Here is a 12,209-nt window from a genome sequence, read left to right as displayed (position 1 = left end):
TGGCTAATCAGTCAACACCCAAGGTATACTTCTTTACACGTTCCAGCTGCCCCGCAGCAATGCTGCTCCAGCTGCTGATGCACAGATGTTTAAGGCCATCAGCAATTTTTGCTGGGCAAGGTAGCATACTCTATTAGACCAAGAGATGTAGCTGGAAAATAAAGCAAAACAAAATCTGTCTTTCATTTACAAAGAAACATGACACATTTTCATCCTCGACAAATACAGATCCCTAAAAGAGTTCTATATGTCCTAACACTTTCATATTTTTTCCAGCGATAGCTCTTAGTCTAATAAATATGACCTTTCCTTACACACTTCATTTTCATTTACTACAGATAGAAATAAGATTTTGCAAACGGATCCCTATATTTCAAGAATGGATTAGACTTAATAGCTGAAAATTAGTTAGCAAGACTAACACAGCACGTTCACTTGACTTTAAAACTAAATCTAAAGTTGAAATACATATTCAGGAAATGAACACTTAAAAATAAAACTATTCACCTTTCTAAAAAATGCAAATGTAGTTTTTATGCAGTACTTTGAGGCTTTTGTTCCTCTTTACATAGTTTATTGAAACAACTAGCAAGAGGTGTAGACCTGTCTTCAAGAGGCCTGATTTCAACTTCTCCACAATGGGAGACGGTATATAGCAACATCTTAACAAAAAACCCAGACAAGTTAAAAAAAAAAAAAAAAACTTGGAAAAATTACAATCATATTTCTGGCTTCAATCCCTTTGGCTGTAAGTGCTGCATTGGGACAAAATGATTGAGAGAAAATTCACAAGCAGTCAGTTGTTAAAAGTCAAAAGGAAATACAATAAGTTGGCAACTTTAATTGAATTTTCTTCTGAAACCCCCATGTATTCAAGGCCAAGTGTTTTATAATGGAGAATGTAGTTAAAAAATTACATTATAATATGTCTAACACTGACATTCACTTTGAATTGTGCTAGAATTTGCAAACCGGCTAGGCCAGATTAATGAGGATGTCACAGCTCTACAAGGAGCTGGAATCAGAATTATCTTTAAACTTTACATCCTGTGGCACTGTGGAAATGAATCCCAGTGGGTTTTATACAGCCATTTTAAAGCTTGTAACAACACTGCCTCTAAACAACAGACAACTCTGGAGACACAATTTCTCATGGCACTTCAGCAAAACTAGGTAGATAATTAGTGTTTCTATTCTGGCTGTCGAGCTATTATATTCATTTCATTCTTGGCCTATTGTCAACAACATTGAACATTACCAGTGTAAGACAGAGCAACAGCTGGAAGTTGTTTCCTTTGTCCTGCCTCCCCTTATCTTACCTCGCCTTCCTCCCAGGTACACAGTTAATACACTGCTTTTTTGTTATAATGACCTAATCGAAATTGCAGTCTGATGGCTCCTACTTGTTCTCAGAATCTAACAGTTGCTAAAGGAACTGAAAACAACTCTGCCTTGGCACAGAAAGCCTTTTTCCCTTTCATCTGACCAGTGAACAACAAATTCAGATTCACATTTGCCATAGTGACATTGGAAAGGCAACTAATTCTTCATTTTCAAACATAAATAACAGCTGTTAAAATTGAGGGAAATCTTTGATTCTATTAGTAAAAAAATAGAGTTACATCAGCGCTCTGATCTGAAGGGGAAATCTGCTCTGGTTTATAACCCAAAAGCTGTAATATTATTTCTCATTTTACATTTCTTTCTCAGTCATACAAAAATGTATTGCAAAGCATTTTTAATTGGATTCCATATTCAAATTTATGTTTACAGAAAAAAAAATCCCAAACAGAACCATCCTCATTTCTCAGAGACACAGGAAAGGTTGCTGTTCTGGGTCACCATCTTGTTAAAGAAAATAGGAACTGGAACAAATGCAAACTATTTTTATCTGACCATTTTTGTTTGGGTTTTTTTTTTTTCATATGCTGAATGCCAAATAGTGATTGGCATACTGTTTTCTATTTTCTGGAAGTGACAGTAAGTGAGTAACTATAGTTAATAAGAACTATCTTAGTGAGATCACTTCAGAAGTTACTCTGCTTAAATTTCACATGATTCTTCAACATATTTCTATTTTCTTGGGCACATGATAGAGCTTTATAAAAAGGTTTCACAAAGTAAGGCTAATCAGATGTCAAGTGATCTAACAGAAATGCTATCATAAACATTTTTAAAGGACAAATACCTGGAGGATAGAAGGCTCTAGGGAGAACTTACAGCACCTTCCAGTTTCTAAAGGGGCTTCTAAGCTGGAGAAGGACTTTTTACAAAGGTAGGTAATGACAGGACAAGGTGGAAGGGATTTAAACTGCAAGAGGACAGATTTAAATTTTATATTAGGAAGACACTTTTTACTATGAAGGTGGTGAGACACTGGAACAGGCTGCCCAGAGAAGCTGTGGATGCCCCATCCCTAGAAGCGTTCAAGGCCAGTTTGGATGGGGCTTAGGGCAACGTGGTCCAGTGAACAATATCCCTAACAAGGCAGAGGGTGCAAACTGGGTGATTTTTAATTATTTCTTTTTAACCAAAACTATCTTGTGATTTTATGATTGTAATGTCACAGACACAGCAGAAAAGAGTTGCTCTCTCCATGCTAGAGGGTGTATCCAACATATGCCCAAATGACTGGGTATTCTTCTGGCTTTTAAATGCAACCATATTATCTTTAAATGTAGCATAGTCAATGTCATGTTAGCACTGCTGTCAGTGCAAAATATCACCCATCTTTCTCTGTCTCCTAGCAACTGCTTCCCACTTTTTTGCTTGGTGTCAAATTCTTTCTTTATTCTCTTCAGATCTGCAGCCCATACAGAGCTTTTTAAAAAACATTTGCACACTGGCATTGAATCACTTTCCCCCCATGAACAGCCTATTGAGCAAAAGTTCTTCTAGTTACCTGCTAATGAATAAAAAGATAGTGACCATGCTGACACAAATAGGCTAATTTAGTTTGCAAGAATATTAAATATACTTTTCTGCCATTAATCTCAAGAGAACCAGTGGGCTTTTGCTTCTTAGCTAAGACAGTGTCATCTGGTAGCTGCTTTCCACTGTGAAAATCAACTGGACATTTTTCTTACAACACCGACCAAAAACTGGGTTTGGAGAAGTTGCTTCTTTCTTCTTTCTAAATGCATATTTTAAAATTTGAACCCAAAGTTTAAAGTAAAATAGGAAAAATGTCTGCAGGACAACAAACATGTTCAGATAGATATTAGAAGCCAAATAGAACTACAGAAAGGCACGAGTAACACAATAATTTTTCTACCTTTTTTTCTTCCTGAATTGCATATAAGGACTATGTATTTCCTGACCTACTCAATGTCTATTCTAACCATGAAGTTAGCATGAGCTTCTATTTTCATTCAGCTCTAACGATTTCTAGGAAATATTTTCTTCACTTGCTCTTTTATTAACAATTCCATGCATATTTTTATATAATATCACAAAATATTTTGTAGTGCTGTCTTACATTAGTTCCACAACTATTCACTGCATGGAAAAAACCCTCAATAAAGGTATGAGCTACTTAGCAGCAGTGAGAGAAGTGTTTGAGATCTGTAGCATTAAGAAGGACAGGGTGAATAACTGAAGGGAGTTATGCATGACTATGAATACTGCTGCAAATTTCACCTGACTTATACAATAACAAAGGTTATAAGAAATGTTGAGTCAAAACTTCATATTGGTCCTAGCCCAAATCATTCCTAAGTTCCAATGTGTAAAACTGCACATTTTTTTAACAATTCTCATTGTCTTTGAGATATAACTTAACCTTACACTTAGGTAAAACAGTCACTGAATTTAACTTCTCCCATGATGAATATTTAGAATTGCTAGCAGAACTGCACCTGTGTTTTGTTTTTTTTATTTATAAAAATGTTAGAATAATTAGATATACAAATATTTTTGAAAATATATAGAGCTTCTGTCAAAATAAATTTCTAAATAATAATAACAACAATAATACTAGTAATAATAAAGAATATAGTTAGTGTGCTATCAATTTTATTTGCTGTGACACAATGAGATTTTTCTGAGGGACACATATAATGATAAAAATTTCTAAAGTAAATTAAATCTGTCATTATCCCCATGCTCTAAAGTAAAAATTCTCACAAAATACATTAAAAGTGCAAAACCAGTCTGTGTAGACTCTTTTTTTGGCACTACTAAGATCTCTACTGGAAGATAATGGGGTAAGATTAAAAGCCCTACTCCTACCATTCCCTACTCACTACAAGGTACCTGCTGGGTTCAGCCAAACAGGACTGGCTCTCTCTCATGGGAAGATCATGGCAAGCTTTCATTCTCCAGCCTTGTGGCACGTTGATAACGAGAGGGATCCTGAAGGAGCTGTCAGACTCTGAAAATACTGCAGTGACAGCCAGGTTTTCTCAGAATAATGCATTCACAGCTGTGATCTCTCTGTGGCGATCTGTCTTTTGGACAAATGGTAAAGGCAGAGCCCAGACTTCATGTAATAGATAGAAAGTCAATAGACTTTGAAATAGGTTAAGATATCACTCCTGATACTTTTTATACTTAAGCATACCTGCCTAGAAACTGATATATTTTATTTTTAACTTTCCAATCTCTTAGTAGGTTTCATTGCATCTTCTTATAGTAATGAGGAGGGTTTTGTAGTTCTTGTACTGTTCATGTAGCAATCCTTTCATGATCAGTCAAGTTTTGTGGCAGAGCTTGTTACAACACATCAAGATGTTTTAGTGTAGGAAGTGAAAACATGAAAGAAAATTTGCATTTAGGAAGAATTTTAAGATTTTCTTCATACTTTTATAAGTTTAAAGGGCAAAACTTCTCATGAAAATATTTAGTTATGCTTTTCCAAGAATGCAGCAACTACATTAATAGTTTTAGTGTCAACAGTTTCTTTTTGTGAAGAAAAAATTAAAGAAAAATTTGCATTATTCATTTGCAAAGGATCATGATATATTTCCTGTGCCCTTTTGACAGTTTTTATTACTCTTTATCCATTAACCTACTTTGGCTTTGTGAGCCATTTTCTGATGGGGTACTGTTTTACATTGCTGTTACATCAGTGTATCATAAATCATGTTTTTTTTCCTCAGTTTTACTGTGAGAGTCTGTCTGCAGGTCTCCTCTGAGCACAGCAGCAGAGTCTGTGCAAGTGAAGCATTACCCAAATACTGGAAGACAAAACATACATAAGTCAAAGGCAGTAGATTAACTTCGTGCACAAATGCCAAGATTACTTGATTACTTTGCCATGCCTTTCTCAGCTTTGCAAGTATCACAAGTCAGGGAGATGCCTGATGAGTAGAAAACTCACAAATGTTTTGTCCTTCTTCATGAAATACAGGAGCTATCCTGGAATGACCCAGGAAATGTAGGGAAGGTTATAGAGCAAATCTTCCAGGAAGCATTTTCAGGCACACAAAGGACAAGATGGTGATTGGGGAGAGCCAGTACGGCCTTGCCAAGGCGAAATGATATCTGGCCGACCTTGCTGCCTTGTGTGATGAGAGGACTGGCTCCATGGATGAGGGGAGAACAGACAATGTTTTTTGTCTTTACTGAGGTTTTCTGCAAGATCTTCAATTTATCCCTAGAGAAACTGGTGAGATGTGAATTGGTGAAATAGATTCCATGGTGCATCATAAACAGACTGGACTGTGAGGTTCAGAGATTTGGGATCAGTGAGACAAAGCCTGTGTGGTGTCCCATTGCCACAAAATGCATAACCCATGAGGGAAAAAGGCAGGCTTCAGGAAAAGAAAGCAGTTTTGCAGAAAAGACCTAGTGGTGAAAAAAGCCAATACACAGTTTGGCCAGTGGGTTGGAGAAAATTATTATTTCCCTCCAGACTTTTGAGGCTGCATTTGGTTTTGGGCTTTCTGGTAGAAAACATTGGCAGATTTCAATGAAGGCCCACCAAGCTGGCCATGAGCTGGAGCACACAGCATGCAAGGCAGGCTGACAGAGCTGGGTCTGCTCAAAGTGAAGGGAAGGTTTGTGGGAGATCTAATTGCTGTCTACAACCAGCTAACCAGAAGATGTGGAGGAAATAAAGCCAGATTCTTCTTGCAGATGCAGGAAGGGAAGACTTTGCAGGACAAGAGGGAACCAGTGCAACAGTCAACAACAGAAACTCCAGATAGGTATTATGGGAAAAATTACAGTGGGGGTGGTGAAACACCAGAATAGGTTTTCTGCCTACAAATATTGCCAAGTTATTGGACAGGACCCTAAGCAACCTGAAACAGTTGGCCCTGCTTTGAGCAGGAGGTTGGGCCAGATGTCTCTGAGGAGCTTCAACCCACATTGTTCTACTGATCCCTGAAAAGCTTCAATGCATTTTTATAGGTGGATTGATATCTTATTTCTGAAGAGTCTCAAACAAATCTAACTTACATAATTATTCTGTCACCATGCCGAATGTATGACTCACATGCCATAAAAAAAATTTTAGCACATTTGGGTGCATGCAGTAATTTTTAATTTCATTATTTTTAAATAAAAATCAGCATAATACTGACAATTTGTGAAAGCATTATATTATCAAGTATCTGGGTGATATATGCAATGTCTTTGATCCAATCCTTCCAGAGACACTGTAACAAAACCAGGCATTTTTACATAGGATTTGTCCTTGAAAATAATGTGTGCTGGTTTTATAACAAATTATTTTAAAATAATTTATTAAACTTTACTGGACTTATCTCAGATTGTTTTATAATAACATATAAATAGTATAGTTTATTCTTTTATAGCAAAAATATGATTTATTGCATAAAAATAAAAAAGGTTCCACACAAGGTAAACAGTATGTCGGAAAAAATAATTTTGACCAACCAATTTTAAAACTTGTTTTATAATGGAACAAATCTTCTTTTAATATGATTGCAGATGGTTTAACTTTTCTATCCTGAAAATTGTGATTACCACTGGGACAGGAATCAATTAGATACATAGGATACCTACATTTGTCATTCCAAAATTTTTTAACATGCTGAATACTGATTTTAATCTGTAACATTTAAATAATGTAAGAATAGAATTTTCAACAATCTTGGTCAAATTTTTCAATAATGCAAGTCAAAACATTACATGTAGCTTGAATCTAATTTTGTACAATAGTTTTCAAAAGATGATGTAAAATAAACTGCATACTACCAAAATACTAAAACATTAACGAAAGAAAATGTGCAAGAGGTACACAACTGTTGAATAATCGGAATCAATTTCAAGTTTAGTTCTTACAGTTTCTCCTACTTATCCACAACAATGTCAAAAAGTATAAAAGTTAGAGAGTTCCCTACCCTAGTTTTATCAATATTTAAAGTGCTGGATAAAAGATCAAAGCTCAGAGCATAAACCGCATCAATCCTCAAAAGATCTTTTTAATAATACAGGATTTTTAAAGTCTTAATGACATCCAAAAGATTATTACAGTGGCTAGAAGTCATTATATTTCCTTTTCTAGATTTTCTTTATAAATGCTTTCATGATATCTGAGTAGAACATAAAACCCAAAAGATATATCTAAAGTTTTTGTTTGGTCTAAGTTCCTTAGATTTATTCAATTTTGAAAAGCTGATAGTTAACCTAGTATGACTCACAACCCACACTGTCTCATCCTTTCATTACCAATGACATACATATATATTATTATATATTTTTATATATCTACAGCTGCCTCATTCATTAAATAAAGTCAACTTTCTGAGTATATTTCTGAAAGTTGAAGTTAAATTTGTTACTGTGAGACCATTAAACTGGTCCTGTACAATACAACTCATCTGTGCAAGTCAATGGTTTCAGATGCTGCTCTGCACAATGTCATCCCTGCTTACCCAACCCTCTCAAACAGAGAAGCAACTCAGCAGCAGCAATGAGCAAATCAGCCAAAAGAGTCCCCATAAGGGATGAGGTTCTTTGCTCATGAGCCCTGTTTCTCACGTGCTCCCTGCACGTGGAGTTTTGAGGCACCTACCAATTCAGATACATCACCTTCCAAGCATACTGCTTCTAGACTTGAATTGGATTTCTGAATTTATGTACGCAATACTCAAGGTGATAATCCACAGTTGTACAAAGTTTCATTCATTTTGAATATAGTCTTTCCAGCACAGGAAAGATCCTCTTCATTAGCATGACTTGATGCAGTTATCATTGGTTTTTACCTTGATTCTGCAGGCCCTTCATCACCTCTGATAATGAAGAATGTACTACTTACTTTAGGTTATCCTACTTGAAAAGGGATCACTCTCATTACATAGCAAAGGCTAAAAAGATCTTTGAAATTTAGGAGGTTTTCCTCCTAAAAGTATCTAAGAGCCAAGTTCCCTTATATAGCTAGGAACATCTGATTCTATGTCTCTATGTGTTTTTAAAATTTGAGATATACACACATTTTCATGGCCATAACTTAAAAGCACACTTTACACCAAATAAATCCCACAGGGTCATCTTTATTTAGTATAAATAAAAGAAGCATGTCTGGTGGGGTGAGATTTGCTTATTTTGAAAAGTAATTTCTATTGTCCATAAAAGATAGCTGAAGTGACCTCGAGTGCATTACAGCCATTGGCCATGACTTCTTACCATCCATATTTCTCTGGACACCTGTAAACACTCTAAGTACAGGATTTATTCCAAGGAGCAACAAACTGTACTGTTGCTCTGCTGCATCATAAAGCACGATTAGGCAAGTTAAAGAGTGTATTCAGTAAGTTTTTACCATACTGTACCTTTTCATCCAAAGCCTTGTGGTGCTCAAACAGAGATTTCAGAGCTTTGAGGACCTCAACTTCACTGGAAACTCCTGAGGGAGACTGTGCTTGCCGTTTCACCACTGTCATCCTCAGGGATCTTTCGTGTCTTGAGACAAGGCACTCCAAATGCTCCAGTAACAGCTGTGGGATTGAAGTAAAAAGTCATTAATTTCTGGGCCCCTAAATGCCACAGAAACTCTAACTACAAAGTGCATGATACCAAACAGCAGTCTTCCTGGCAACTTCATTGTAGGAGAGATTTCTGGAACTATTAGCAATATTTCATGTTTCTAAAGTAGATGGAATAGGTGGAAAAATAGAATACCCACTCATGATTTCACTTAAAACTCTGCTATGAAAAGCAAGAACAACAAATCATTAAGCATAGGGTCACTATTTTACTAAATTAATTAGATATTTACATATCATTTGTGATAGTAATTGATGATTATTGACAGCCAAAAATGCAAAGACAGTCTAAAGAATCATGCAAAAATATTAAATAAATTTACAATTCATTCAGCCTAACTGTAATATATTTTCAATTTATCTTGAAAGGAGCTTAACAAAATATGTAGTAGTGAACAGTATATTCTACTAGATTTTTAAACAATTCATTAGAATTGTCACAGCTAATGTTGCTTGTCACTAGCACATCCTTTAAAATATTGTCTCTGTTGTATTAAAAAATCAACAATAAAAATCAGAGAAATCAAAAAAAACCTGTGAAATACACCATAAATAACATATTGTAAACACATTTTATATTTAGTTTCCACTGTTATTCTGAGGTTAAAGGAAAAATTAAAATATGTCGATATCGTATAGAAAATTCCTTATTTGTCTATTTTCATAGCGCTACCATTGCCGTTTTTAGTACCTGAACACTAAAGAGACTTGGTTAGCTGTAAGGTTAAATCAGGGTAGCTAAATTCATGAATCAGAATGCATGTTAAATGTATTGTAATTACAATAAACAATTATATCCAACTCATTGAACTGGAAATCTGAAAGTTACATGGACAATTGTTTAATATTTCTCCTTTGATGTGGGTCTTAATATAGCTACTATTAGTAAATACAATTATTTATCTGTAATCCATAGTTATTCTCAGTTACATAATGTTTTTATTCTTACATGAATTTCTAGACATAGTAGTATGCTAATAATAAATCAGATTAAGAATGATTATGGTTTGGTGTCATCTTTGTTTAAAACATGGTTCTCGTGTCAGGATTTGCACCTGGTTATTATGCTACAATATATTCTTCACAAAAAGTAGTGAAGGAATATGTGAACAACGTTAATACAATGAGAGTTATAATGACTCTCTGCAATTCGAGAAAGGAGGGTAATTTCTGAATCCAACTCATGCCCTGTATTTATCAAATGCAAATGAACAAGAAATTCAGACACTTTCTCATCCCTGAAAGGCTAACAGCAGATATAGGTGGATTTTTAATTATTTGAGGAAGTCCAAAGTAGCACACAAATTTGAGGAGACCTCTTAATGATAGAGCAATCAAAAATTCAGTGTGGGGCTGTGGGAAGTTTGCAAATTAAATGAGATCAGAAAATTTTCCAAATATTTACAGAATATTTCTGCTCATAGTAGTACTTAAACAATTAACTGCTATCTATAGATAGAACTGAATTGCTGAATTTTGGTCTAAATTCTTGTATCATCATGGCTTTTCTAGGCCATCTTGTTTATCTTGGGGGAAAGCTGGAGGAAAGTAAGTCAATAGCTGATTTCTAATTCTTCAGCCTACTCTCTACCCTGTCTTTTGAAAGAGTCTGTGAAGGAGCAATATTTCCTTCTCTGTGCAGCCTAACTCTGACCCACTCCATAGCCCTGGGGTAGCCAGAATCTGACTCTAATCCACTCTGTGCACTTAGATTTCCCCACAGTCATTTCCACCTCCTGGCTGATTCTGTTAGAGCCTGGCTCATCCTGATCAGTTCTCTTTATGCAGAAAGCTTTCCCTGCATCATAGCTACATCTGGATGACTCTAAATCCAGCCAAAAGGCTACAGATTTCTGAAGAAATTGGGAAGAAAGGGAAGACATTGATCCACAGTTGACTTTTTAGTAAGACCATTCCTTCCATAGGTCTGTAGTTGTCTAACGTTCAAACTGACACCCACTAAACCAGTCCAGAGTAACAAAACCTTAAAATCTAAAAAACCTCTTTTCTGGCCTAACTGAGCAAATTTATCATATATGGTGTCCTACTACCCTAAAAGACTTATCTTGCAGACAAATGCTGTGATGATCAGCAATGTCTGAGAGCCTGTATGCAAGACTTAGTTGAAAAGGGAAATGGAAAAATCTGGTTTAGGAGAGAAGAAAAGTGATGGTGACATGGAAATCTAGACATGGAAAAATATTAATGGCAGAAGGAATTACACATAATCTATAGCAGAGAGATAAATAAGGAACACACATAAAACCTCCTAACATACATCCAGAAGCTCATTATGAATTGGTTCACACTGACAATCCCAACAGGGAAAGTGAAGTCAGCATGGACAGAAGACAAGAAACTTGCTAAGCAAAGGCAGAATGGAGATCAAAGAGAGTGATGAAGAGACAAAACAAGTTAAACAATGTTTTCAAGTATAAGAATTGAGCAGAGTGGTGGGAACTCAAATTTCTAATGGGGTGATTGAGGAGGAGTTTGCTATTTGAGATGAAGAGTACAGCACTCTAGCCTTTTGCAGAGCTACCAATAACATATTTAGGTTACCTTACTGCCATGTCAGAAACACACATAAGACATAGTACTAAACCAGTGACAATCACCCATTTAACATACACAACAGCTAAGCTTGTTTTTAGCTGAGAAGTATAATTTCAGACTAGAAAAAGACATATTCCAATGTCTGCATACATTTCATAGTTATTACATAAATCAAGTGCAAAATGCTGTGTTGCCTATTTTGCTGTATACAGACTGTCACAGCTGTGTCAAAAGACCCATAGAGAACTAAAGCAGTGCTTCTGAACATTTCATACCTTTTCTGTTCTGTTCCTATTTACTCAAGCATTTGCAGTCACTCATTCTTCTGGAAACTACTTCTGAACACTGGAATTTTCCTTACCATCAGCTCTAGGAATGCTCAAGAAGGCATGCTAACATAGGTTTCTCATTTGTAAAAATTTATTTTTGCTTTTCAACAAAAATAATCTTGATTTCTTCATAAATTCTGTGAGCACTGTTAACTGCAAAACTAGCTGAGCAGGGAGTACTATTAACCAGGTCTCTTAGTGAAACATCACTCTCAGTTCTGCTGAAAGGGAAAAAACCTAAGGGGGCAGGACATCTGACAGTGACTGAGAACGTGATAGCAAACCCCGGACCCTTGCTCTGATGAAATGCTAGATTCACAGAATAATAGAATTGTTTAGGCTAGAAAAAACTAAGATCATCAAGTCCAAA

General features: G+C 35.7%; 1 protein-coding gene across 9 annotated transcripts in view; it reads right to left on the bottom strand.

Annotated features, from left to right (window-relative positions):
* PPFIA2 (PTPRF interacting protein alpha 2) overlaps window positions 1-12,209 on the bottom strand; it is a 287,306-nt gene that overhangs the window by 95,420 nt on the left and 179,677 nt on the right. For all 9 annotated transcript variants that reach the window (XM_058023315.1, XM_058023311.1, XM_058023314.1 and 6 more), the window contains one exon: window positions 8,742-8,906. In XM_058023315.1, coding sequence (XP_057879298.1) covers window positions 8,742-8,906 — 165 coding nt within the window. The remainder of the gene's footprint in view (window positions 1-8,741; window positions 8,907-12,209) is intronic.

Source organism: Melospiza georgiana, chromosome 4 (genome assembly GCF_028018845.1).
Source record: "Melospiza georgiana isolate bMelGeo1 chromosome 4, bMelGeo1.pri, whole genome shotgun sequence".
Lineage (NCBI taxonomy): Eukaryota > Metazoa > Chordata > Aves > Passeriformes > Passerellidae > Melospiza > Melospiza georgiana.
Note: the sequence above shows the minus strand (reverse complement) of the source record. Positions and strands in the feature narration are given on the sequence as shown.